Source organism: Chaetodon trifascialis, chromosome 22 (genome assembly GCF_039877785.1).
Source record: "Chaetodon trifascialis isolate fChaTrf1 chromosome 22, fChaTrf1.hap1, whole genome shotgun sequence".
Taxonomy (NCBI): Eukaryota; Metazoa; Chordata; class Actinopteri; order Chaetodontiformes; family Chaetodontidae; genus Chaetodon; species Chaetodon trifascialis.
The window spans coordinates 5,511,230-5,537,202 of record NC_092077.1 but is presented as its reverse complement, the minus strand read 5'-3'; the positions used below and the strand labels follow the sequence as shown (position 1 = coordinate 5,537,202).

The 25,973-nt window shown below is 43.0% G+C and overlaps 1 protein-coding gene across 1 annotated transcript; it reads left to right on the top strand.

Moving 5' to 3' along the window:
- Positions 1–3,531: 3,531 nt before the first annotated feature.
- e2f7 (E2F transcription factor 7) lies at positions 3,532–11,024 on the top strand. The gene is made up of 12 exons (XM_070992360.1): positions 3,532–3,636; positions 4,004–4,309; positions 4,543–4,702; positions 4,829–5,068; positions 5,688–5,843; positions 5,929–6,072; positions 6,223–6,381; positions 6,491–6,572; positions 7,729–8,068; positions 8,808–8,985; positions 9,504–9,895; positions 10,764–11,024. Exons 1-12 carry the CDS (start codon positions 3,532–3,534, stop codon positions 10,914–10,916), a joined length of 2,415 nt encoding a protein of 804 aa, XP_070848461.1. The 3' UTR covers positions 10,917–11,024.
- Positions 11,025–25,973: the final 14,949 nt, after the last annotated feature.

The window sequence follows — 25,973 nt, the reverse complement described above, 5'->3', positions numbered from 1 at the left end:
ACTTTCCCAGAAGGCCTTATGGGGACAACCACAGAAAACATGCCTGAACTTGTTGCACTCAGCTGTGGCTCATCCCCTCAAGTTAACCATAAAAAGCCAAGCAGGGACAAGTAAAAGTCAGTTTTCATTTGCTCAGTTTTCACAACAGTTTTGTAAATTTAAACAAAAAAAAAACTCCTCAATTTGGCTGCAGAATGTCACACATGAGCCCAAGCAAGACAACAGCAGCTTCAAATTAGGTAACAATTTGCATTAAGAGTCATATTTTGTAAATGAGTCACATTTGTCAGGGGTGGAGCTCGAGCCGAGGAAAGGAGCCCATGAAAAACAGTTTTTTTTTTGCAACTTGTTTAGTGTTACTGCAGCTTTCTCACTAGCAGTCAGGGCAGCAGACGGGGAGTAGAAAACCAGCTTATCCAAACGGACATGGGCTGTGAAGGAGCAAAGAATGGAGCAATGAGAGCTTTACTGGGTTTAAAAAAGGTTAAGAGCAACTCTTTTTGAAATGTAAAACAGAATGCTGCTGAAAGGGAGCAACTGTGCCAAGTCCATTACTCTGGACAACAAACAAACCTGTTCACACTTCATCCAGTGAAAAGCTCTCTTGATTTTGGCTGTTCAACCTCTTGATGTGGTCATCTGAGTGGATGATGAGGAGCGTCAGAGAATTAAACACAGAAGGAGAACATTAGATGAAACGAGGGTTTCACAAAAATTTGTGTTGCAGCAAACCTGCGTGTCTTTGTCGGTCTCCCTCCGCTCACACAGCTGTCAACGCAGCCCTAATCAGCGTTTCACAAGTGCTGACAGATCGAGGCGCCATCTGCACATCTACAATGAAACATTTTCCACACGCGCCACTTTCCTTTGATTTGATGTTCAAATTAATTACATTTATGCAACAAGCACCGCTAACAGAATATCTGCGCTGGCTAACAGCACAGAAGATGATTCAAATATTATTATGGTGCTTAACGTAACCAAGTTAGAGCACAGTTGGCTGTGTTCTGGCAGCAAAGGATCAAAGCATGTAGCTGCCAGATTTCGGGGTTTTGGGGTGCTAACCTGGGCTGAATTGGGCTGTATGGAATTATGAAATTAGCTCCTGTTAGCCAGTGTCGGCACCTGGATTTGGTTGTTTCTTGATCACAACTTGGATTTAGTAAGAAAAGCTGGTCGCTGAAGTTTCAAAACGTGACGAGTTTCACACAGAACAACCTGACACAACCGTCCCATAGCCCAACAATACGTGCATTTGTTTGACAATTAGAGTCACTCACAAGGAAACAATCAGCACATGGAAACAGTTTCATCTTTCACAGCTGTACACGCATATTCTAAAATAAGTTTCTGACCTTTTCGGCTTGTGAAGAAGGTGAAATAGTGATTTTTAACTTCTTGAATTGTTTCATTTGAAGGATTTTCAGAAGTCTGTAAAAGAATAGTATAAATGAAGAAAAAGCTATAAAAAATAGAGAAAAGTCAAAAAACAGGACTTGTTTTTACTTATCCTTTTCATCACCTTGTGACCACTCAGATTTATCTCAGGACCCCTTTATGACTCCAGGTCCCCATATTGGAAACCACAGTCAGAAAGGTGTTATAACCACACATGGAATAAGAAAGAAGGGATGTACTTTAATACTCCAACAGATTAATACAGGCTATGTGGTCCTTTTAAAATGTATTGCATTTATTGCACTTTAAATGGATATTTCCCTCCTGCAGCACTGGCACATATTTGAATAGCGTTTGGCGGCAGATTGTGTGTATTGGGGGCTACTTTTATGCAAGCACTTGGGGCGAGTCCTCAGACACCCCGTTTGCATGCAGGGCGGGACCCTGTGTGCAAAAAAATGACTCCTCACTCCCACCACTACTTTTCGCGCTGTGGCCCAACTTATATTAGCGCCACTGGTGCTGTCCCCCTCCGCCCTCCCCGGCCTCCCATCTGTCTGTTCCAGCCGCAGAGCTAATTAAGCTGCAGGCAGCCGCAGAGACAAAGCCTTGATGATTAGGTTAAACGTATTAATAGCGGGTTTCTAGGTGCGGGGATTTACGTCTTGACGCTGTGTCACTGAGGGCGCAGATGCCGGGGGGAGAAGCCAAGTCTCTCAGCTGAAAGTCAAAGATCGTTTATGATGAAGAGGGTAACTCGCCAAAAAAAACAAACAAAAAAAAAAACAACGTAGCAGGATGGCACGTAGAACTAATTAAGTACTAAGAACTAAGTACTCGAAATATATTAGATGTCTTTTACTTGTATAAAAGTGGCCAGGTTTATCAATCAGGTATAGAAGTTGTGATTCAGATTACTCAAGTAATGTTAAACTATTACAAATGCACCTATGAAGTTTGTGTCGAGCTCCATTTCTGTCTCATATTGTCTTTTACAGTGTGGAGAACACTACACCAGGCAGTGTTTCTTGTTCGAGCGTCAATTGTTCTAAGTAAATTACCTAAAAACTGCTGACCATATTAAACAGGTTCCCCGCCGCCATTTCTGTTGATATACCCAGAAAAAAAAAACTAGAGAGTGAGATGTCGCTTCTTTCTTTAAACTCCCCTCAAGCTGGACAGAGCGCGCCGGTTGCCCCGCCAACACAACTCTGGAGGCGTGGTCTTAACTCACGCCCATTGGTTGAGGCTGAGGCGCGTACCCGGGCACAATATCACTGACTGGTTGGAGCTGCATGACGTCGCCCCTCGTCTGGGTGCTGATTGGCTAGACTGACCCAGATGCCTGAGAGCGCCAGAAAACAAGCTTGAGCGGGTGATGCTGGACTCCACGGGACAGTGCAGAGTTTCCGCTAATCGGACAGGAGTCTTTAAGGAGTATAGATACAGGCTTAGGAGGACTACCCGCTTATTTTAAAGAGGGAAATTATCTGCTATGCTGATCTGAAAAACTACGCACTGACAAGCCTGTAACAACGGACACTGAGCAACACTGGAATATTTCATTCATTCAAAATCGGAGTAAGGTGAGGAATGGTGTTTTCCCTCCAGTTGTTTCCTAGTTGTGATACGCTTATCAGCTGAGCTAGTAACATTAGCCGAGGAGCTAATTACAGCTAAGTTAGCTTTTATGACTATTAATAAGTCACAGATATATAGTCGCTGTCTTTCACAAGAACTGCCACACCTAAGTGTGTGCACTCATTTGGGTGAATTGGCCCTGTACTACGTTAATAACGTTAACGCTCCATCCTACGTTACAACTTAGATCTAACGTAACTAATTAAGGTCATGCAATAATACTTTCAACTTCCTACATTAGCTGCTAGTCAGTAGGTTTAAGGTTTAGCAATAGACCTGAGTATTAAGGAGGGAAATTGATAGTTACGTTACTGCCGTTAGCTTGCTAAGGGCTAATTAGCTGATGTTCTTTGCGCCAAATTCAAGAACACTCGTTTTCTGAGCTGCTTGAAATCTCTTAACTTCCCCATCACCCCTGCTAGTGTGTTTTACGTGCATCTGTTTCTGAGTTTCTACACGTACATTTCTTTTTTTGGACTACAGGTTACGCAGATGGAAGTTGAATGTCTTGCACTGAAAGACCTCACAAGTCCAAGGAAAAGTTTCACAGTAGAGCCAGAGGAGGAGGAGGAGGATGGGGGCCACAATGAACAAAAGGTAAGGTAGCCCACTGCTTCAATCTTCAATCCAAGGTGTGGTCAGAGAAGTGCAGCAGGTCTGGTATGTCTGCAAATGAGGGAGAGCTGCACAGCTAATCAGAGAGAGGTTTAGAGCAATGTTGTGACATGTTAAGAGTCTATGAGATATGGGCAAGGCTGCAGTGGGGTTTGGCTTTAAGCAGCAGGGTTTTCATGAGACACAGCGGGCAAAAAGTTTGTGGATTGGGGAAAAATCAAATGCGTCAGCATGCCTCAGGTGGCTGTCCTACTGTCAGCATTTGACTGCCTAAATAAAGCCATGTGATGGAAAGCAGCAGCTTTAAAATGACTGCTGGTGGTATTTCATTCTGCTGTCTCCATCACAGGAAAACATCTGCAAAGAAAAGAAAAGATCCACGCCAATGAAATCAGCCGAGTCCGTTGTTCCGGTTTTGCTGATAGGCAGAAAAGGCACCACCCCCGACATGGTCCACATCACCCCCATCAAACACACGGCTCTGGTGGAGCCCTGGACGCCCACAGCCAATCTGAAGATGCTGATCAGCGCTGCAAGCCCAGACATCCGGGACAGGGAGATGAAAAAAGTGCTCTTTAGGCCTATAGAGAACGAGGAGAAGCCTGTGAGTCCAGATGTTGTGCCGGAGGATACAGAGGTGGAAGAGTCTTGTCAGGTATGTGAGATGGAACATTTCAGCACCCACCACAGAGGCTAAGAGCTAAACAAGAAAATCAAGAGGTTTTCAAAAGCACAAATGCAATCACTCACTTATGCATAATAAATGAAGTCATATTTAATATAAAATGGCAGCCGGAGCCTAAATCGCCCTGAGCTTTTGTGGCGTGAAAGTTTTTCCCAGCCTTATAGGATCGGTTTACCTATTTATGTGTTCATCTGTCTGTCCAGTTTGAAGCCGCGGAGGAAGAGGATGACGCTGACAAAAAGCCGAGCAGGAAGCAGAAGAGTTTGGGTCTGCTGTGCCAGAAGTTCCTGGCCCTCTACCCAGATTACCCACCGCCACACAGCCCCATCTGGATCTCACTGGACGAGGTGGCGACCAGTCTTGGTAAGAGTCTGAGTCTCGAGGGAGGGGAGGGGGGCTAGACTTGTCCCAGCCTGTTTTTATCCAAATGTGAGCATGTTTTCCAAGAGCAGACAGGTCATTTCTCTGCTCTCTCACTCTAATTGTCAGGGGTGGAACGGCGGCGAATCTACGACATAGTCAATGTGCTGGAGTCTCTCATGATCGTGGGTCGGATAGCCAAGAACAGCTACACCTGGCACGGCCGTCGGCAGCTTGAGGCCACGCTGGAGGAGCTGCAGCGGAGGGGCCGGCAGCAGGGCTACCACCTCCAGATGGAGCTGGCCTCCGAGGCCAGAGAGGCTGGTCCGGGGCGCGAGGATGACGGAGCGGAAGGAGACGCTGGCAGTGGTAACGAAACAAGAGATTTCCACTAGCTTCTATTCCCCCCCCCCCCCCCCCCCCGGCGCCTTCACATGTGTTTACATTGGCTGCTCTAACAGCGGTGATAAAGGAGCTTATTGTTGAACTTAAGACCATCAGTTTGATACTGCACTTGGAAAACTTCGAGCGTGGGGGTTATTTCAGGAGAAGGTGCCACCAAATTAACACTACAGCTAAACGATAACTCCTTCCCCCCTCGCACCAACAGGAGTGAACACAAGCCTGGTTTCCATAGCGACCCAACCTCCTCTTACACGCACAGAGTTTTCATCAACAGGGTGTGTGTGTGTGTGTATGTTGACTTGTCAGTGTGGCTGGGTGACAATAGCACTCATGACAAAGAGGTAGTTTACAAAGGTGAACCCTGGGAGCAGGCTGTGATGTCCATTGAGTGGTTAGTGTGAGCTGGTATTGTTGTGGCTTATTGGATGTGATGGCCTCATATAATAATGCAGCATGCCTGTCATCAAAACAAAATCTCACAGTTTATGATGAGAGAATGTTAATATTATTATGATATTTTCTGAATTTAACCCTGTGACTGCAGTAGTGTGACATACTTGTTTTTTTTCTCTGTTGTTTGTAGCTGGTGGCAACAGGAAAGACAAATCTCTGCGCATCATGAGCCAGAAGTTTGTCATGCTGTTCCTGGTGTCCAAAACCCAGACCGTAACTCTAGACGCGGCGGCGAAGATCCTCATCGAGGAGAGCCAGGACTCGTCGAGCCACAGCAAATACAAAAGTGAGAGAGAAAGAATCGATAATATGTAAAGCAAATACTGTTTCTTCTGTTTGATCAAAACTAAACCTCACCTCTGGATCTGCAGCCAAAGTGCGGCGACTGTACGACATCGCCAATGTGCTGACCAGCCTGGGCCTCATAAAGAAGGTCCATGTCCGCGAGGAGTCAGGCAGGAAGCCGGCTTTCAAGTGGCTCGGCCCTGTTGAATTCAGCAACTCCACAAATGCTGGTAAGAGTTAAAGACTGGCTTTGTAAACTACACTGAAGTAGTTCAGAAACACTCCTGATCCCTTTCAAAGACCTCTGCTGGCAGTCATTCACATGTTGTTACTGCTGTCGTGCTAACTCAGCCTTATCGTCTCACTATCATCATCTGTAGGAAACAGCGTGAACGTGGCAGCTGTGACCACACAGCCAATGGCAGACCTCAGAAAAGCCAGGATGGCCCGCCACGGCTCGTTCAACATCACGCCGACGTCTGTGGCCGTCCAGCGGCAGGTCAGCTCTGCACCCAGCAGTCCGCGCCGAGAAGCTGCCGGTAAGGGCCTCTCTGACTCGCTGTTTCATCGGTCAAACAGAACTGTTTATTACAGTAGAATGTTTTTCTGTTCCTGTCTGAGTAATTGGTTTCTACCTTCATGCCGCAGGTCTGCCAAACCAGCCTGTGGATTATTCCAGAAGGACAAGCAGCAATGCAGTGTGTCGACTGCAGTTTGGAAACAGCCCTGAGTGAGTTTATACTAACACACGCGCACACTTGGGGCTTATTTTTCTGTTCATTCGGCTTAGATGCTGTGAAAAATTGTAGGGAAAACCCTGATCCTTCTGATTCTGCATTTCACAGTTGAGTCCTGTCTTGGTTTAGATTTATCTGCAGTCAGCCACCACAGATTTACTGCACACAATCGCTCAACAGCTGCCAGGACTGTGTCAGCACCGCTGTGGAGCGTCCACACCGGCTGCCTGTAACAAGAGATTAGATAATAATCCCGGGTCAGGCCTTTCTGTGTGAAATTTGCATGTTCTTCCCGTGCATGCGTGGGTTCTCTCCAGGCACTCCGGCTTCCTCCCACAGACCAAAAACATGCTCATTAGGTTAATTGGTGACTCTAAAATTGCCCCTAGGTGTGAGTGTGAATGGTTGTTTGTTTGTGCCCTGCAATCGACTGGCGACCGGTCCAGGGTGTACCCCGCCTCTCGCCCGTTGATGGCTGGGATAGGCTCCAGCACCCCCGCAACCCCGCAAGGAATAGGCAGTATAGAAAATGGATGGATGGATGGATAATGGTATCCAAAGCTTCGTTCAGAACATTTCACACTCACTGGCAGTGTTTGCACTGGCTCATGTGTTTAGCTTTAGGCAGCGTGCAACGTGAGCTGACTGCTGTGGACACCAATAGCGTTCGTCTCCTATGAATATATGCATTGGCTCCATAGAAACAGTGTTCAGTACTTCATGTTATTTCTATGGTCGGCCAAACCACTGCTGCCTCAAGACTGTGGCTGTTAAGTGTTTATGGAGGGAGGGAGATAATGGGACGTAGAAGTGTGTGTTGAAAGGGGATATTTTTGACATGAAGCTGGGTGAAATGCACCAGAGGCAGTGGTAGCCCACAGGATATCAGTCAGGGGTTCATAGCGGGGAGGTGGTCAGCTGGAAGTCGGCACATGAGCGAGAGAGATCAGAGAAATCGAGCCCCTTTTTTTACCACAAGGACTTTTCCAGGGGTTCAGGAATTCAGCTCCTCTGGCGTCGTTCCTGGTGCCTGGGGCGATGCATCCAATGTAAAACTACCTGACTCAGTTGACTCATGACTGACCAAAGCCTGCAGGGATGAATGCCTAACGACCGCTCATTTGTTGATACTGTCTGGTTTCTTTGCAGTAACTGTCCCAGCGCTGCATCGCAGACCTCCTTCCGCAGCAGCAACAGCCAGCTGCCCCCATCCTCCACCCATCCCACCCTGCTGGTGCCTTCCCTCCACCCGGAGAGCCTCATCACACCTTCCTCGTCCTCTCCCCAGTGCTTGGCCTACCTGCCCAGCTTGTCCCAGCCCTCGGTGGTCATGCTATACAGGGCGCCGGACAAGCCGGACCAGGCAGCTGAAGGCCAGAGATCGCCGAGGTTGGAGTCTGAGGAGGGGAGGAAGAGGAGGAGGGAGGAAGGGGAGGAGGGGGTGGCGGTGAAAAAGAGGGGAACATCTGGGTTAGAGGAATGTGACCTGGTGAGTGTTTGATGCATCAGCCATCGTTATTGTCATTTTGGTCCAGACTGACTGAGTAATATGATTATATTACGTCTCCCCCCAGATTCAACTTCCTTTTAATTAACGTGCACATCACCCAGAGAGCATCTGCACACTTAATAAATCAGAAAAAAAATATGAGCAAGCCTTTTCATTTAAAGCTCACGCATGAACAGTGAGCCAGCGCAGAGACATCAGTCCCATTGTTCTATGATCCAGCTCCTTCGATCCAGTGCGAACTCTGGCAGCTGTGCAGGAAATTTCTGCCCATCCAGTGACGGTTGTTACTGGATAGATGCCCTTTTTATGTTCTGTGCAGTAAATTCACATGCTGGATGGCAGTCAGCTAAATTGAAAATAAGAAATACTACATGCCGGCTAATGAGGATAACTCATCCCCTGGTGTAATTAAAGACGTATCACATTAGTGATGAATAGGATATTTGATCACTGGAAATCCCTCGCCATTAGCTCGGCCACACAGTCCTGGTGATTGGAAAAGTCCCACTTTTCATGATAAGCTGGTCTTTTAGAAAGGCACACCTGAAGCTTTTAAATTACTTGGCAGGAGTTAACTGGTTTTTAGTTGCTGAGGCATAAATTGTTATCATGATATTAAATGTTCATTCAAGCTGATTGTAGAAGTTGGGTCCTCTACAATTACTGTCCATCATGAGATCCACGTTTATTCATTCCCAGTGTTTGTGTTTCCTTCCAGATGAGAGCTGAAGCTCACAGGGAAGCAGCGGGGGGTTCACAAACAGGCAACAGCAGGACCTCCCCCAGTCGCCCAGCAGGCCTCTCCAGAGAGCAGCCTGCTGACGGGAGTCCAGGTGGCAACAGCAGCAGAGAGCCCGCCCAGCCATCACACTACCTCTATGTGCCCAACAATGCAGGTACTGCATACGAAACTTGTGTCTGTTAGCTTGTATGTGTTCGTGCAGCACACAGAGTTAGCTATAGCATGTGCTATATGTAGAAACATGGCTTTGATGTTTGGATAATAGATAAGCGTATTTTTACCGAATGGAAGCCTCTGGTACGTGCTGATCCTCGGTTAATTAGACTCGTAGTTCCTGCTGAAGGCAAAATTGGAAGTTCTCTGACCGTTTATACGATTGTTGTATGAAGTGGTGAAATTTGAAAAAGCAGTACCAAATTATTCAATTCTAACTTTTAAATCTTCAGCCAAAAGACTAAACAAGAAAGTATGTTTCTTGGAAGAGAACATGCCATTTTTTGCTTTACTGCAGCCAAATCAGTCCACCGTGATGATGATGATATAACAATAAAATGTCAAATAAAGACTGATGGGGCACTTCCTGTCTCAGTACAGGTCAGGAGAGTTTTTGAAAATGTTTTACAATAAAGTCACAGCAGCTCTTCTTGTTTTGTCCTCATCCACCTTCTCCAGGTCTGAACAGCCTCAACTTCCTCCTCTCTGCCAGCCAGCCACCAGCTGGTCTTGCACTTCCTCCCAGCGGTGTCCCCACCCTGGCGCTGCCCTATGTGCTGCTGCCCTCTTCAGCCCTCTCCCACTACCCCTTAGTGGCCAGCGGCCTACCACAACAAGGCTCTGATGCCCACAACAAACTGAGCTTCAGCCTGCCCGGTGTGATGTCACCTGCCCACTTTATGGTGGGGGCGGCACCGTATGGCCTGGCAGCAGCATCAGACATTGGCAGGTCATCGGTTCCATCGCCCTCCACTCCAGAACAGAGCCGACTGTACAGCTCAGCTGCAGCTACTCCACATTCTCCGCCAGGACCACGTCAGACTGTCAGCATCAACACACCAGAACCACTGGTGAGACTTTTCTAAACCGCTGTAGTCCACACACACACACACACACACACACACACACACACACACACAGGTCTCTTCTCTAAAAGCGCATTAACTTCAACATCATTTGCTTTCATAATGAGACGTGACCTTTCTGGTATCAGGCAAAATGCCACAGCACAGCTTGACATGAGAGCAAGTGCAGCATCTGTTATGTGGAAGGTTTCCCCTCATTTACTCCTTTAGACACCGTCTTTGCGCCGCAGCGGTTCAAGTTGATTAATCTCCAAGTTGTTAAATAGGGATTAATGTTCTTGTCTGCAAAGCCCAACACAGCCTGCAGGCATTGCTCTTCTCAAACAGAGGCGCATTTAGACAGCCTGCTGAGGCGCTGGATGGCAAGCGAACGCAGCGTTAGAGACAATGTGGCGAGTCAATGACTGCGCCGCACAGAGGCATCAGCCAGGAGCGTCCTCGCTTTCCCGCCCACTTTCATGTTCAATGGAAGTGGAGTGACACCTTCATGAAAAGGGCCAGCTGCTAGTTGCTGCAGTGTTTAGTCACACTGCATGCCATATCCTGGTAGAGCTGAAACAGTTGTTCGATTGATAGATAATTAGAAAGGCTGAATACTTCCTGAGTTCATCAGAGTGACGTTTCTTTGCTTATATTCATTTATAGTATTGTTATGTTATCATGTTCTGGCAGTTGTAAGCAGGGATCAGATGTGAAGCATCCAGAGAAGCTCAGATGTTGAGCAGCAATGTTTTAGCACCGAGAAAAACTCACACCTTGAGTCCTCGAATGCACCTCCAGAGAAATGTATGAAAATGCTCCTAGCTCACCACAGTATACAGTGTAAATCTGACATCGCTCTCTCCCTTTGCAGACTCCTCATACTCCAAAGGAAACCACATCTGCTTCGAAGGCTTTCTTCCAGACCCCAGGCGCACTGGGAAATGTAGTCAGCGCTGTGCCAGCTGCCCGAAAGAGGGGCTCCGCGCAGAGGAGACTGGACGTCAGCCACCCTCCAGCCAGTTAGACGCGAAAGGAGGTGGAATTTGTGGCTAACGTGCTGTTTTAACACTCAGGTGTTGATCCTAAAAGTGAAGAATGTGGTTTCAAACCATTGGTGCTTTGTTAGTTTATAAATGAACAAATGAATGGTTGATGGGGGTCGCATTTTGAAGTGAAACCCTTCCACTATTGGTTGTGATGTGAACAGTTCAGGTGCGCCTCACGGTTCAACTGTAGGACAGGAGATTCCAGAGTGAACGAGTGAAGCAGTATTGCCAATGTGACAGTGCCCTCCTGTGGTGGGAGTCGGCCACTGCTGTATTTTGTATTTCAGCCTTAACTTTCCCTCCCATACATGATCAAGCTACCTGATTCCCCATCACTTGTGTATTATAGCCCAATTGCTATTTATATTTTAGCTAATATATGTTGATTACAAGGACTGTAATGGAACATTGTCTTTGTTTTATAGCACTAAGGATATGACGAATGTATGTCTAATATTGAAGTGATTGTTTTTCGTTGGCCCCTTCAGGTTTTGTTATGTTATCAAGGTATAATAGGAAATCTGTTAGCTGCTGGTCACCGGTTTCCACTGACAGCAGCAGACAATCCTCCCTTTGCTCGTTTCAAATATCACAGTGAGGAGAAAATAACAAAAGCATTAAATGTTTACAGCCAACCGGGTATCTAAAGGAGCTGTTCTCAGACAGATGTTACTGGTGCCATGTCTCTGAGTATCTGCAACCATGGTGCTGAATGGTTAAACACCAAACCCTTTAGCTCTGTTACTGACGATGAAGGGACAATGTGACGATGCTCTCAGGTACTTGAATACTTGCGACTTTACTAGAGGTGGATTCTGGAGACATATCAGAGTACTGTAAAGATTTTTTTTTATCCAAGCAGAGTGGACTTGAGGTTATATGCTGTCTTTTTTTTAGCAGCACTGTTCCACATTAAGTTGGACGGCTCCCAGTATGACCACAGTCTGCTGTTGGCCGGCACAGTTGGGGGTTGAGTGCCTTGCTGAGAGTTGATGCCTCAGCGCAGCCATGAGCCCACTAACCTGCCTTCCAGCAACCCAGCCAGATGATTGGTGCTTTGTACGGGAATCATTCAGGAGAGCTTAGCTATGTCACGCCAAAGGGTGCACAGATGATCCACTCTGACCGGTGGGTGTGTAGTCATTAATGTACAGTTTTATGTTAAGTTTGTACATTGTATTCATAGTGCCATTTCTACTTTCAGTGAAGACTGTTAAACGCTGCTTTATTGTGTTTAAAATAATCATTATTGCACTGCTAGTTGTAGTAGTCATGTCTGCTGATCTAACTTTCAAAAAACTGAGCTGTAGCTGTGCTCTCTGTAGTTAATGACCCATTCTGGTTTTCCTCTGTATGACCTCTGCAAACTTTAATTAAAAATGTATTTTCACCAAAGCTTTTGTCATATAATTCCTTTTTTATCTTGATTTTTTTTTTTTTTTTGTTAGTATGATGTATGCTGTTCAGTTTTACTCTACAGTGGAAAAAACCCACTAAAGCAGCAATCCAAACGACAGATTTACAGATGGCTTCAGTTTACCAATTTACAAATGTGCAGATGCTACCAATAATTCAGGGTCTAATTCAGAATGGCTCAGCAGATGGAAGCCAGCCACGCTCATGTGGTCAGATGACACAATTCATCTCAAACCGGTTTCCTGTTCTCGCAAACTGCAGCGTTGTACACTCAAACATAAGATGGAACTGATGATCTGGGCCCACAGCATTACAGTACACATTGTTAGAAAATCTGATTGTGAAAAATCAGAGGCTGTTAAAATTCTAATTCCGGATTATTGGCAGACACAACTGAGGTTAGACTCTTAATTATAATGAAGGAAGTTCTATTGGGAGAACCACTGAACACATCACATGCGATCTCAGCGGCAGATAAGGCTGATTGAGCTGCACTTAAAAACACACCAGCTGTCTGAGGACATCAACATCTAACCAAAGCTTTTTATATTGGCAATAAAACCGAGCTGAGGGAGCCACCAATAGATGTTTGACCCCTGCAAGGGATTTATGACACTGAAACTCAGTAGATGGGATGATTAACTTCATATAGATAGATAGCTTAACCAAGTATCTGTTGTGGCCAAATATGCTTCGATGAAATTGCGCTGTTCCAGAGGCAAAACAGAACAATTAGCTTCCATGCATACACCACAACTTATTTTGTATGATGACTACTGCTATTACTACTACAGTAGATACTATTGCTACTCCTACATAATGCTAAGATACTACCTTTCTACTTTCTAAGCATTGCTAGTTGATACAACTGCTAGCACATCAATACTACTGATATTAGTGAGCAGTGTGGGAAAGATATCTATTACCACTTATATCTGTATTACTACTGACAGAACTACTTTTGACTACTCGTACATCGCCAGTACGACCCAGTAGTCTAACTGACAAATTAACTTGGTCTTTAGGTGAAACAGCGTCTACGATTACAGTAAAGTAAGGATTAAACTGTGCTAGCTTACATGTAGCCCTTACGTCAACATTATTTAATGACTTTATTTCAACATACACTTAAGACTCAACCTGAATTTTTCCTTTTAAAAGGAGTAGTTTGACACTCATTAGCTTTTTCACCGAGAGTGAAGATAGGAGAATTAAATGTGGACTCCTTAACATCAGATCTCTGTCCTCTAAAGCTGTTCTAGTAAATGAGTTAATATCAGACCATAATGTTGATTTATTTTGTCTGACTGAAACCTGGCTGTGTCCTGAAGAGTATGTGAGCCTAAATGAAGCTACTCCTCCGAGCCATATTAATACCCACATTCCTCGAGGCAGCGGCGGAGGAGGTGGAGTTGCAGCCATTTTTGACTCAAGCCTTTTGATCAACCCTAAACCTAAACTCGACTATAACTCATTTGAAAGCCTTGTTCTCACTCTTTCTCATGAGAAATGGAAAACAGTGCAGCCACTTTTATTTGTTGTAGTATACTGCTCTCCTGGTCCTTACTCCGAATTTATAGCTGAGTTCTCGGAGTTTCTATCAAGTTTAGTCCTTGAAGCAGATAAAGTAATTATTGTAGGTGACTTTAATGTACATGTCGACGTTGATAATGACAGCCTTAGCACTGCGTTTATCTCAGTATTAGACTCAGTTGGCTTCCGCCAGAATGTACATGAACCGACTCACTGTTTTAACCACACCCTCGACCTTGTTCTGACATATGGCATTGAAATCGAAGACTTAATAGTCTCCTCACAGAATCCTCTTTTATCAGACCATCATTTAATAACTTTCGAATTCATATTACCAGACTACCAGCCAGTAGGCAAAAATTCTTATACCAGACTCCTGTCTGATAGTGCTGTAGCTAAATTTAAGGATATGATCCCATCAGTATTTAATTCAATGCCATGTCTCAATACAACAGAGGAGTCTTATGCTAACGTTAGTCTCTCCCAGATTGACTACCTGGTTGATAGTGCTACAGGATCGTTGCGTATGACACTTGACTCTGTTGCTCCCCTAAAAAAGAAGAAAATTAAACAGAGGAGGTTAGCTCCATGGTATACTCCTCAAACCCGCAAATTAAAGCAAACTTCACGGAAAATAGAAAGGAAATGGCGTTCTACCAATTTGGAAGAATTTCGGTCCGCCTGGCAAGACAGTCTTAAAATATACAGGAAAGCCCTCCGCAGTGCCAGGGCAGCCTATTACTCTGCACTACTAGAGGAAAATAAGAACAATCCCAGGTTTCTCTTCAGCACTGTAGCCAGGCTGACAGAGAGCCATAATTCTGATGAACCATGTATTCCTTTGGCTCTGAACAGTAATGACTTCATGAGCTTCTTTAATGATAAAATTCTAACTATTAGAGACAGAATTCATCGACTCCTGCTGTTAACAGGTACTGTTTTGTCTTCAAACACAGAAATCGTAGAAACTGTTACTCAGTCTGTCGCAGTTTTAGACTGTTTTACTCCTGTTGACCTTCACCAACTAATTTCAATAATTTCATCATCAAAATCATCAACCTGTATTTTAGATCCTATCCCGACTAAGCTGTTTAAAGAAGTATTACCTCTAATTGACTCTTGAGTATTAGACATGATCAATCTCTCTTTATCAACAGGCTACGTACCACAGTCCTTTAAAGTAGCTGTGATAAAACCGCTACTGAAAAAGCCTACTCTTGATCCAGGGGTTTTAGCCAACTATAGACCGATATCCAACCTTCCCTTTCTCTCAAAAACTCTTGAGAAAGCAGTTGCCAATCAGCTGTGCGACTTTCTAAACAATAATAGTTTATTCGAGGATTTCCAGTCAGGATTTAGAGTGCATCATAGCACAGAGACAGCACTGGTTAAAGTTACAAATGACCTTCTAATTGCATCTGATAAAGGATTTGTCTCTGTACTAGTCTTATTGGATCTTAGTGCTGCATTTGACACCATTGACCATGGCATCCTATTGCAGACACTGGAACATTTCATTGGCATTAAGGGAACTGCGCTAAGCTGGTTTAAATCCTACTTGTCAGATCGCTCTCAGTTTGTACGCGTTAATGACGACTCCTCTGTGCTCACTAAAGTCAGCTATGGAGTTCCGCAGGGTTCTGTGCTTGGCCTGATTACTGCCAGACCTGTTGAATTAAGAAATCACTTAAATCATAGTGACTCATCCAGGAGGTCACAAAAGAACTCAGAACAACATCTAAAGAACCGCAGGCCTCACTTGCCTCTGTTGAGGTCAGTGTTCATGATTCAACAATAAGAAAGCCATGTTAAGCTTTGTACCCACATCCATCCGGCTCATGAATGCCTGACTGATGTATGTATATGGTTGTTTACACCACTCCTTTAAGTCGACCAGGGATTGCTCTTATTTATTTATTTATTAACTATATTTTTTGACAATTGTTTTTTATCATACCTATCCACAATTGTTTTTATCATATGTGTTTATTGTGCTTGCAGGCTTTATTTTTTTTTATTTATTTTTTCTTCTCTCCAATTTTTACTGTTAATTGGTTGATCGTTGTATTTGTTGATTGATTGTGGTATATTGTGTTGTGTTCCTGGTTATGTGAACTGTACACGCACTGATGCTCTGCACAAATGAAGTTCCTAACGGATAAATAAAGTTCTTTGATTGATTGATTGATTGATTGATTGATTGATTGATTGATTGATTGATTGATTGATTGATTGATTGATTGATTGATTGATTGATTGATTGATTGAAAGAGACTGGGCAAAAATGGCATCCATGGGAGAGTTCTAAGGCGAAAACCACCACTGACCAAAAAGAATACAAATGCTCGACTCACATTTGCCAAGAAACATCTTGATGATCCCCAAGACTTTTGGAAACATATTCTGTGGACTGACGAGACAAAAGTTGAACTTTTTGGAAGGTGTGTGTTCTGTTACATCTGGTGAAAAAAGAACAAAGCATTGATAAAAAGAACATCATACCAAAAGTCGAACATGGTGGTGGTAGTGTGATGGTCTGGGGCTGCTTTGCTGCTTCAGGAACTGGATGACTTGCTGTGATTGATGGAACCATGAATTCTGCTTTCTACCAGAAAATTTTGAAAGAGAACGTTCAGCCATCAGTTCGTGACCTCAAGCTCAAGCACACTTGGGTTATGCAACAGGACAACGACCTGAAACACACCAGCAAGTCCACCTCTGAATGGCTTAAAAAAAAAAAACAAAATGAAAGTTTTCCAATTGAAATGCTGCGGTGTGACCTTACACGGGCAGTTCATGCCTGAAAACCCTCCAATGTGGCTGAGTTAAAACAACATTATCGCACATGCTTGATTGCAGTTATTGCTGCTGTGGGTGGCACAACCAGATATTAAATTCAGGGGGACAATTACTTTTTCACATGGGGTCATGTAGGTCTGGATAGCTTTTTTTCCTTAATAAATAAAATCATTATTTAAAAACTGCATTTTGTATTTACTCAGGTTATGTTTGTCTAATATTAAAATTTGTGTGATGATTTGACATATTTAAGTGTGACAAATATGCAAAAAAAAAAAAGAAATCTAGAAGGGGGCAAATACTTTTTCACAGTACTGTATATTTGTTTCAACAGTGTTTTAAATACTCTTTTTTTAAAAATGTAGGCTTGTATTAGACTTCCTTGACACAGTTTATAGAATTGAAATGCCTTTGAAACAATAAATATGGAACTCATCGTTAAAAAAGAAATCTAAATTTTTTTTTTTTTTTGTCTTGCAAATTAACAAAACTGTGCTTATCAGACATGCCACTACTGGTGCCGACTTACATTACAACTGGTAGTACTATTATTGCAGTACCACAAACTATTAATAGCGGCACCAGACAGAATTGGTGGAGTAGGATGCAGGATATGCTCTCCATATGTTCAAGAGCATTCAGTGAACATTAATTGTCCTGTGGGTTTAGTGATCCCCCCAAAATCCAATATGGCATCTTCCTTCATTATCCTTCATCCCTCCTTCAGAAGGCAAGAGAGCATATCTCCAGTTATAACTCACATCAAATAACCTCAGAGCACTTGTGCAGTCAAAGGAGTACTATCAGACAGTGAATGAGCGTTGATCTCATGCATACAGGGTTCCGCTTTCCTTTACAAAAGGGCAACATGTTCATTTATGGGGGAAAAACATCAGCAGTCTTTTTTTCTGGTTAGTTTCAGCTCACACAAATTCTTTCTCCGTAACACTGTTAGACTTATTAAACCCAGATGTGTTGCCCAGTTTGTAAAACTTTGAACAAAGAGCTCCACAGTGAATACTAAATCATGTGAAGATGTCCTGTTATTTTATATGTCTTTCACATTGCTGTAGTGGACCTGTAGGCCTCTCTTTAGTGCAGCAATGCTTCAGCTTCACCTCAGACACATTGATAGATTTTCAGGTTCAGGTTCTGCTCTGCACTGCAGGATCCTTATATCTGACCAAGTGATGTGTTGTAGGTAAAGAAAAAAATCTATTTTATTTTAAAAAACAATGTAATTTTTGTGAATTCCTTCATATCAACAACCATCTATATATTTGTAATATATGAATAGACATTAAAGAATGGGGGAATGACTAAAATGAAATTAAAACATCTTAAATGTTGAAATCAAATGCAAAAAAAAAAAATGAGCAGAACTTCCCCTATTGTGAATTTTTTATGTAATGTATTAATTATAACCAATTCTATTTTGTACAATCACTCTAAAACCTCTACCACTTTAAGATACCTTTATATTTTCAAGTTAGTTTGATAAATAACTTTATTTTTGATTGCAATTATGAAAATATTTTTTTTCTTTTATCTTGCAAATTTTTAAATAAGGGCCCAGGTCCTATTTGATTTACAACAGATATGACTGGGCCCTGTTAATGAAAATGCCTTCACGGCATGTACAACTGCCAGATAGAAGAAAGGAGTGATAAATGTAGCGATCCCGAGCAACAGCAACATCAGGAAGTAGGAACAGGAGAAGCCCGAAAAATACCAAGGGTTGAAAGAGTGAGAAGATGTGGGGAATAAAGACAACAGTGAATCACAAGGGGCAGTGACCCACAGACTGGGAGAGTGGCTTCAACAGATTACAGCAACAACATCTGAGTTCTCCGTCCAGAATAGAACAGCTAAGATATAGCACAAATCATGACCATCATGGAAGAGTCATCCAAAGAAAACCCTCTTGTGTCCTCATCACAAAATTCAGTGTCAGAAGTTTGCAAGAAACATCTAAACAAGCTGAATGCAATTTGGAAAGAAGTCTTGTGGACTGCTGAATTTTTTTTGATCATTGCAATTGTGTAGGTTGGCGAACCGGCGCACCTGGAGAAAACCCTTATGGAGAACACAGAGGGAAGCAGGGCTGGGGGTTGAAGCCTTACTTTCTTACAGTAAATACAATGCAGCCCTAACTCTCCTCTGGTTGATTCAGACATGGCTTAGATTGGACCAGCTGTACGTCCAGCACATCTCCTGTCAGCCCTTGTACCTTTCTGGTCAGTCCAGAAGCTTCTGTGGATGACAAGGGGGACTGATGGGCCTGCTGCTCCCCCTCCTTCCCTTCAGTGTCCAGCTGGACACTATCTCAGCTCCTGTCCTCCGCCTTCTTTTCCTTGACCTCGGCGTTTTCAGCCCTAACTGTCTCGTCTTGGACCTTGTCGTCTGGCCCTCCAGTGTCTTGTCTGAGGACAGCTATTCGTGGACATTCCTCATATCTGCCCTCAACACATTCAATATTCTGGAGCTCTTGGAGGAGCTTTTGAACTTTGTTATGGAGATCAGAATTCTCTTGGCTGAAGGTCTCTGCAGCAGATGTGATGTTTTTATGCTCCATGTCAAGTGACTGTTGCTGCGTGAGCTTATTTTGAAGATACCTGAGATCCTGCCTGAGGGCAATGTTCTCATAGTAAAGCCTCTCCAGCTGAGCTTTGTCCTGATAATACTGCCTAAACCAAGGGCCTTTACTGTTGTATTCATCTGCCTTTTCCCGGATTCTATATTGGAGTTCGCAATTTTCGTCTATGCCTTTCTTTTTGTCATCCAACAGTTTTGCGTAATTGGTCATCATCAGCTCTTTATTGCGAATATATTCTCTCATTTCAGAATTCTTTGTTTTTAGGTCAGTGATGATGCGGCTCAAGTCTACATTCTTCTCCTTCTTTGATTTAATTTTCTTTTCCAAGTGATTTTGCCTGAACATTTTCTGCCTGAGGTCCTGAACTATGACCTGCAGCTGATTCCTGTGCTTGCTCAAGACATTGTTTTGAGTCTTTAGCGCCTGATATTCATCCTCCAAGGCTTGATAGTCCTTGAATCGCTCGTGTATTCTTCGAATTTCTTGTTCAAGAATGTGGTTGTCTTGGAAGATTTTTTGCGTTTCTTCTTGAGCAACCCTACATTTTCCCTCCAAGTCTCTTTGACGCTGGAGGTTAATGTCCAAGTTGGTCTTTTTGTTGAGAAGATATTTGTTTGAATCTCTAGCTGCTTTTCTGTCAGCTTTTAGCTGTTTATATTTCTCTTCGAGATCTTGGCTATCAAGCTGTCGGGCATTCTCATGCCCGATATCTTCTGTTTCCTCAGCAGCAAGACAAATGTTGTCAAGAAGACTTTCTCTATCCTCTGTGAGTTTCCAAAACCTAAACATCTTGCTGTAGTTTATGTCTACTTCAATATACAACTGTAAATGACTTGTCAAGTGTCAATGTGATACTATGCTGCGCAGTGAAATTGTGCTAACCTTATATGTGTGTAGAACCAACTGGAACACAGCCCAGCAGGAACAAAGTTCTTTGATGTGCTTTGATGTTTGTTAAAAGAAGATCAAAGCCCCGCCCCAAACATGGAAGCTCAGACTGTGATGTCACAGTGACATCACATGCCTGCCACCATGGGTTCAAAAAAAAACAAAAAAACGAACCAAAACAAAACAAAAAAGGTATATATATATATATGTATATATGTGCTGTCAAAAAATATTGCGTTGTTAACGCGGTAATGCAAATCTTTTTAACGGCGTCATTTTTTTATCGCGAGATTAGCGTTCTTCGTGCACTTGTAGTTTTTTATAAGCTATGGAGCCCCCTAAGGGACATGGGGAGAAAAAAATTTGATGGGTGAAAAAAAAACAACAAACCTCTGTGAGATCTCACAAAATAATTGCGAGATCTGCAAGATATACTGCGAGATCTTTATTCCACAACACACAACAATGGAGTATATGCATCCTCCGTGGGAGTTTACTGAGTTTTATTTTGGCATGGGCCTCACATATAAAGATATTAAAACAGTTCTTGGCTGTAGACACGGCTTTGATATAAGTGAGAGACATCTAAAAAGATTACTCAGCGTGAGGGGACTTTCTCGTCGTAAAGGGTACTCTGATCTTGCAGTCGTGGTTGAATTCATCACTAACGAACTACAGTACTCCGGCCATCTTCACGGGTACCAGTGGATGTATGCGAAATGTGGAGAACATGGACTACAATTAAGGAAAGAGGATGTGCGCTTGGTGCTGAAGGAGCTGGATCCGAGAGGAGTATCATTAAGGCAAGCGAGACGCTTAAGACGACGGAGTTACTTCTCGAGAAGGCCGAACTTCATTTGGCACATGGACTCCTATGATAAACTGAAGCCATATGGCTTTTGCATCAACGGAAGCATCGATGTCCCCATTCGTCCCCATTCCTCCAGATGGCACTGTTGATAGTTACTTGGAGGGAGCTAGCACCGACAATCAACGAATCGAACATTGGTGGGGTTTTCTACGCAGCCAGTGTGTGGAGTTCTGGCTGTCCTTGTTTGGAGACATCAGAGACAATGGGTTCTTTGACAGCGGGTTTCTGGACAAGGCAATCCTTTAGTTTTGTTGCATGGGACTCATCCCGGTGAGTTTGGATGACACTGCACAGGTTTGGAATGCACCATCAGACCGTTGAAAACATCAACGTCCCGAGTGGTCGGCCCAATGTGATGTATGCATTGCCTCAACTTTATGGGACCAGAGACTTCCTTTCCCCTGTTGAAGATGAACATGTTAATCTGTGCAAAGATGAATGTGTCTTTCGCCGGGCGATACCATGCATACCATGGCAGAGTCCCATCTGACTCTGCCAACAGATCCCTATCAGGCTGTGACCTTGTATAGGCACCTGAGGGAGGCTATCACTGCTTCTTAGTCAGAGGTATTTCATTGTAGGTGCCTGTGTGTCAAGATGTGGAGTAGAATGAGGTGTTGGTTGCACAAGTATTGCTGTCATTTCCATTTTATGAAGTTTACTTTTAAAGGAATACTCCAATGATTTGGGAGTTATGCCCTTTCTCATATCATTTTCATAGTGAGACATGATCAGTATCTTCCAGCTGCCATATCGTGGCTTAGCACAATTCATTCCAGTCTATTGGAGTCAGCATACTCTGTAAAAGTGAACCAAATAAACTTTACAATAGAACTTAAGAAACCTTGAAGCTATTGTATTTGCACATGCATTTAAAATGAAGGTTTTTAAACATTTATTCATCAAAACTAGTCCTTCTTAGTTGTTTTAGAAGAAGTTTGCTACATGGCACTACAGTATATTTATGTCATGTGCTGTGCATGTGGCAAACGGAGGTGACACACTATACTGTAGTTTCATGTATCAAACTTCTTCAAAAACGACTAAAAAAAATGTACTAAAAATATCAAGTGACATGTATTTGACAGTGAGGATATCTGTGAGTGAAGAAACTGCTGAGCTGAGTTGAAAACAGCACAAGAATCTGATATTTTTGTGGAAATATTTTATGAATTGTTCGGTATCCATTGTGAAAATCATGTGTGAAATCTGCAGCCCTGAATAAACGTAATTTTGCCCATCTGTCTGGTTTGTCAATTAAAAACAATTTACACAAATATTTACATTTCAGTACTTATCGGTTACTTCATGGCGAAATGCACTCACATACAATAAAAGTATCTGTGGTGGCATTAAGTTGTAACAGTAAATTAAAGTAATATAATGTAAATATTACAATCATTCTGAAGGCCATTTGAGCAGGGCTATCTTAGGTCTTTTCAGGTCACATTTCACACAGGCCAAATCAGCTTGTACATTTTGTAAACAAGACCCCTCATGGGTATCTTAACATTAACTGCCAAACTGTCTCTGAACAACTATCCAACTGGCATGACTTTAACATCAGCAATTAAAAAACAATTCTGACAGTGACAGAGAACTCCGTAAATTACAGAATATTACAGTGATATGCTTTTTAGAAACAAGTTTAGCACTGAAGCTGGGTTAGACTCAAAGTGATGGAAAATAATTATTCTACAGTCATTTTCAAAGTATAATTCAAAATATATAATCCATGTGAAAACAATGACGGTGTACTATTGCACCAATAAAAAAAAAAAAAAAGAATTGCAGCTGTATAAAACATGAAATAAGGCTGCTCACCACACAGTTCAGTGCATCAGATGTTTCAGTGACAACATAAACAACAAAAACAGACAAAAATAAATACACTGTGGCCTGTTGCTATTTGGCATGATCAAGATTGCTCTTAAGTTCAAAGGATGTCCATTTCCAAGAAGTTGCTTGACAGGATGTTGTCAAACTCTGTGCGAAATTCCGGGTAAGAACTGTATGTACACGGCACTTCCAGTGTAGCTCCACAGGTGTGTGCAACAGGCCTTCTGTTGAGCCCAGTTTCAACATTGTAGAAGTGCACTGCAGAAGTGCAGGATTTTCTCCGCTTTGGCTTGATCAGCATTTTTCACGTAACGCTGGAGATGGTTGAAGGTTACTTGTTCTCTTTGAGACAGCACCATCTTTGTTGTTTCCAGCAGTTGCATCACTCTTTTGCCTGTGGCCTTCTTTAACTCATACAGACTAAACACACTTTCTGCCATTGTTTCTATGGCAGGCTTTATGCTACTCATCGGAGGAAGGAAATTGGAACCCATCCCTCCTCATCACCTTCCTCCATCGTGCCCTGGAGAGCCTCCTCAACTGCTGATCTTTCAGTGAGAGGTAGGTAGTTGAGAAATGAGGACATCAAGGTGTCTGTATCAACAGTCAATTCCACTGATGCATGCTAAAATTAAAGCCAGCTGTCAGAAAAAAAATGACATATTTTCCTCCAAAATGTAGGGGACTACAAGTATAAAGTAAATGCTCAAGGAAAGTACAAGTACCTCAATCTGTTTCAAGAGGTTTAATTCTGTACCTGATATTTCCTTCAGCCCGGTAACCTTCAGCCTTCCACTCTGAATTCACCTGAAGTTGGTATTATCATAAACTGTCCCATGAACATTTGAATTCAAAACAGTTATTTAGGTTTGAATAAAGCTCGGCTGCACTGCACAAATGTTTCCAACTGGTGGCTCAGTGGTTTCATTTTAATTCTAATCTTAAATCTCATCTGTGTTACTTGCATTAAGTCTACTTTTTCTCCTGTGGCTTTAAAACCATGAAAACGTCTTTTCTGACATCACCGGCAGCTCATCTCGGCATCGCTTGCTGTAAATGTGAGCTGTCATGAGAGTGTTATGTGCCGGTGAGTGTAACATGGCTGTCACAGTGGTGATCATGTGACGAATATTATTATTATTAATATTATTTGAAAAGTACGACAAAAAGAATAATCAACTCAGGAGGTCAAATAACTGGAACGAAGGAGGCAGTCTCTGCTGGAGGACACTTAACAGCTTCTAATGAAAAAATACAAAACTCCGTTAGGGAAAGCTGACAGGCAAAAGGAAAAACAGGTGCTGGAGGGAAAACTCGACAGCTACCGAAAAAAAACCAAAAAACACTGTTCAGAGAAAAACTCAAGCTATACTGATACTCGACAGTCTCAGGTAAGGCAACAAAAAACTCCGCTGGGGGAAAAGAGCACACAGGCATACAAAAGAAAAAACAAGCGCTGGAGAACAACTCAACACACACAAATAACAAAAATCTCCGTAAAGGGTTGAGCTCACAGGCAGGAAAACAACTCACAAACGACAGCGCTGCTCGAGGGCAAGACGGCTGGAGAACACGAGGCAGGGACCAGGAGATCGTAACTGGGGCGAGACACGCAGCATGAGCAAGAGGATCATCTGGCACCAGAGTATGGGAGAAGCATGCTTAAGAAGGAGAGTCCTAATTAGCGGAGATAAGCGACAGGTGTGTCAGGTAGCTCAACCCCTGCCGTGCTCCAGCCCTGGAAAACACACAGAAAACAGAGTCAGAGCAGATCACCAACACCACAGCCACAACAGATCAGGTCTTTCCACTGATATCTTTTACTCCCTCCCTACACTGTACAAATCCCACAGTGTAAAAATCCTGCGTTCAAAACCCGATTTACAGCATCAACATTAAAAGTTCTCATTATGCAGAGTGGACCATTTCATAATCATTTCTGTTATATATTGGATTATTATTGATGCATTAATGTGCTCATCGTTTTCATGTTGCAGCTGTTAAGAAGAACGGTTACCATTCCTGGAAATGTTCTCAACATGCCCACTGCAGAAGGCTGTGTCAGCTGGAACAAATGTCCCAGCATTCATTTCAGCATTTGAGTGAAGAGTGGAAAACAGCAGAGAAAGAGGCAAATAATGGCCCTTTTTTCATGTTATTTCATCAACTCTGAGAATTTTTGAAGAGAGAAATGAACCTTGTAAAATTGACAGTTTTATGAAAATCAATGGCAAATTTGACCTTAAATTAAAGAACATCTGAGGAAATGAGGGCACTCATTGAATGGTGAGCCATTAAGGAGACCCTTTTGACTGGTATACACTGGTAAATATTAAGAGAGATTAAATGTCAGTGCTCATTTTGAAAAAATCTACAAAGCCAGAAATCTTGGTGTAGTTACAATATCAATTATGTTGATATTATTTAATCATACATGTATTAATATACATATGGGTATACAGAATAACAGTGACTGTCTACCTGTGGAATGTTTCAGGCAGGTGTTTTTGGAGAAGGGACTAAAGTTAAGTACAAGTACCTCAAACTTGTACTTAACAGCAGTACTTGAATAAATGTTCTTCTGTACATTACACCACTGAGCAGTACAGAAGCAGCTTCTGTTATTTACCATTTGGGAGGACATATTAGGTAAAGTTAATCCTGTCCAAACAGGACTTTTGTCTTGTTAAAATCTAGAGTAACTCAAAAAACCATATTTGATGACACACCAGCACTTCTTCTTTATAACCATCATAATATTATATAATACAGGGTATAGACGGGCAGGAGAGCACTGCTTGCAGGGGAATGGACATTGGTTGCCCCCCCCTGCCGTCCTCTTCCGGAGGAGGAGTCCTGTTTCCATACACATACACAGGGGCACAAAAACACACCCAAGCCCACACAAACACCCCCGAGAACGGTGGCAGCCCTAACACCCCTCCCCTTAAAGCACAAAACCAGGGGTTTTGTTACAGCTTTACCAATTACACTCTAGACTTAAAGTCTGGATAAACCATAAACTGGCACATTATCTGAGCCCTTCTTATGCCGGATGTCCAGATTATAGTCTTGCACAATCAGAGCCCACAG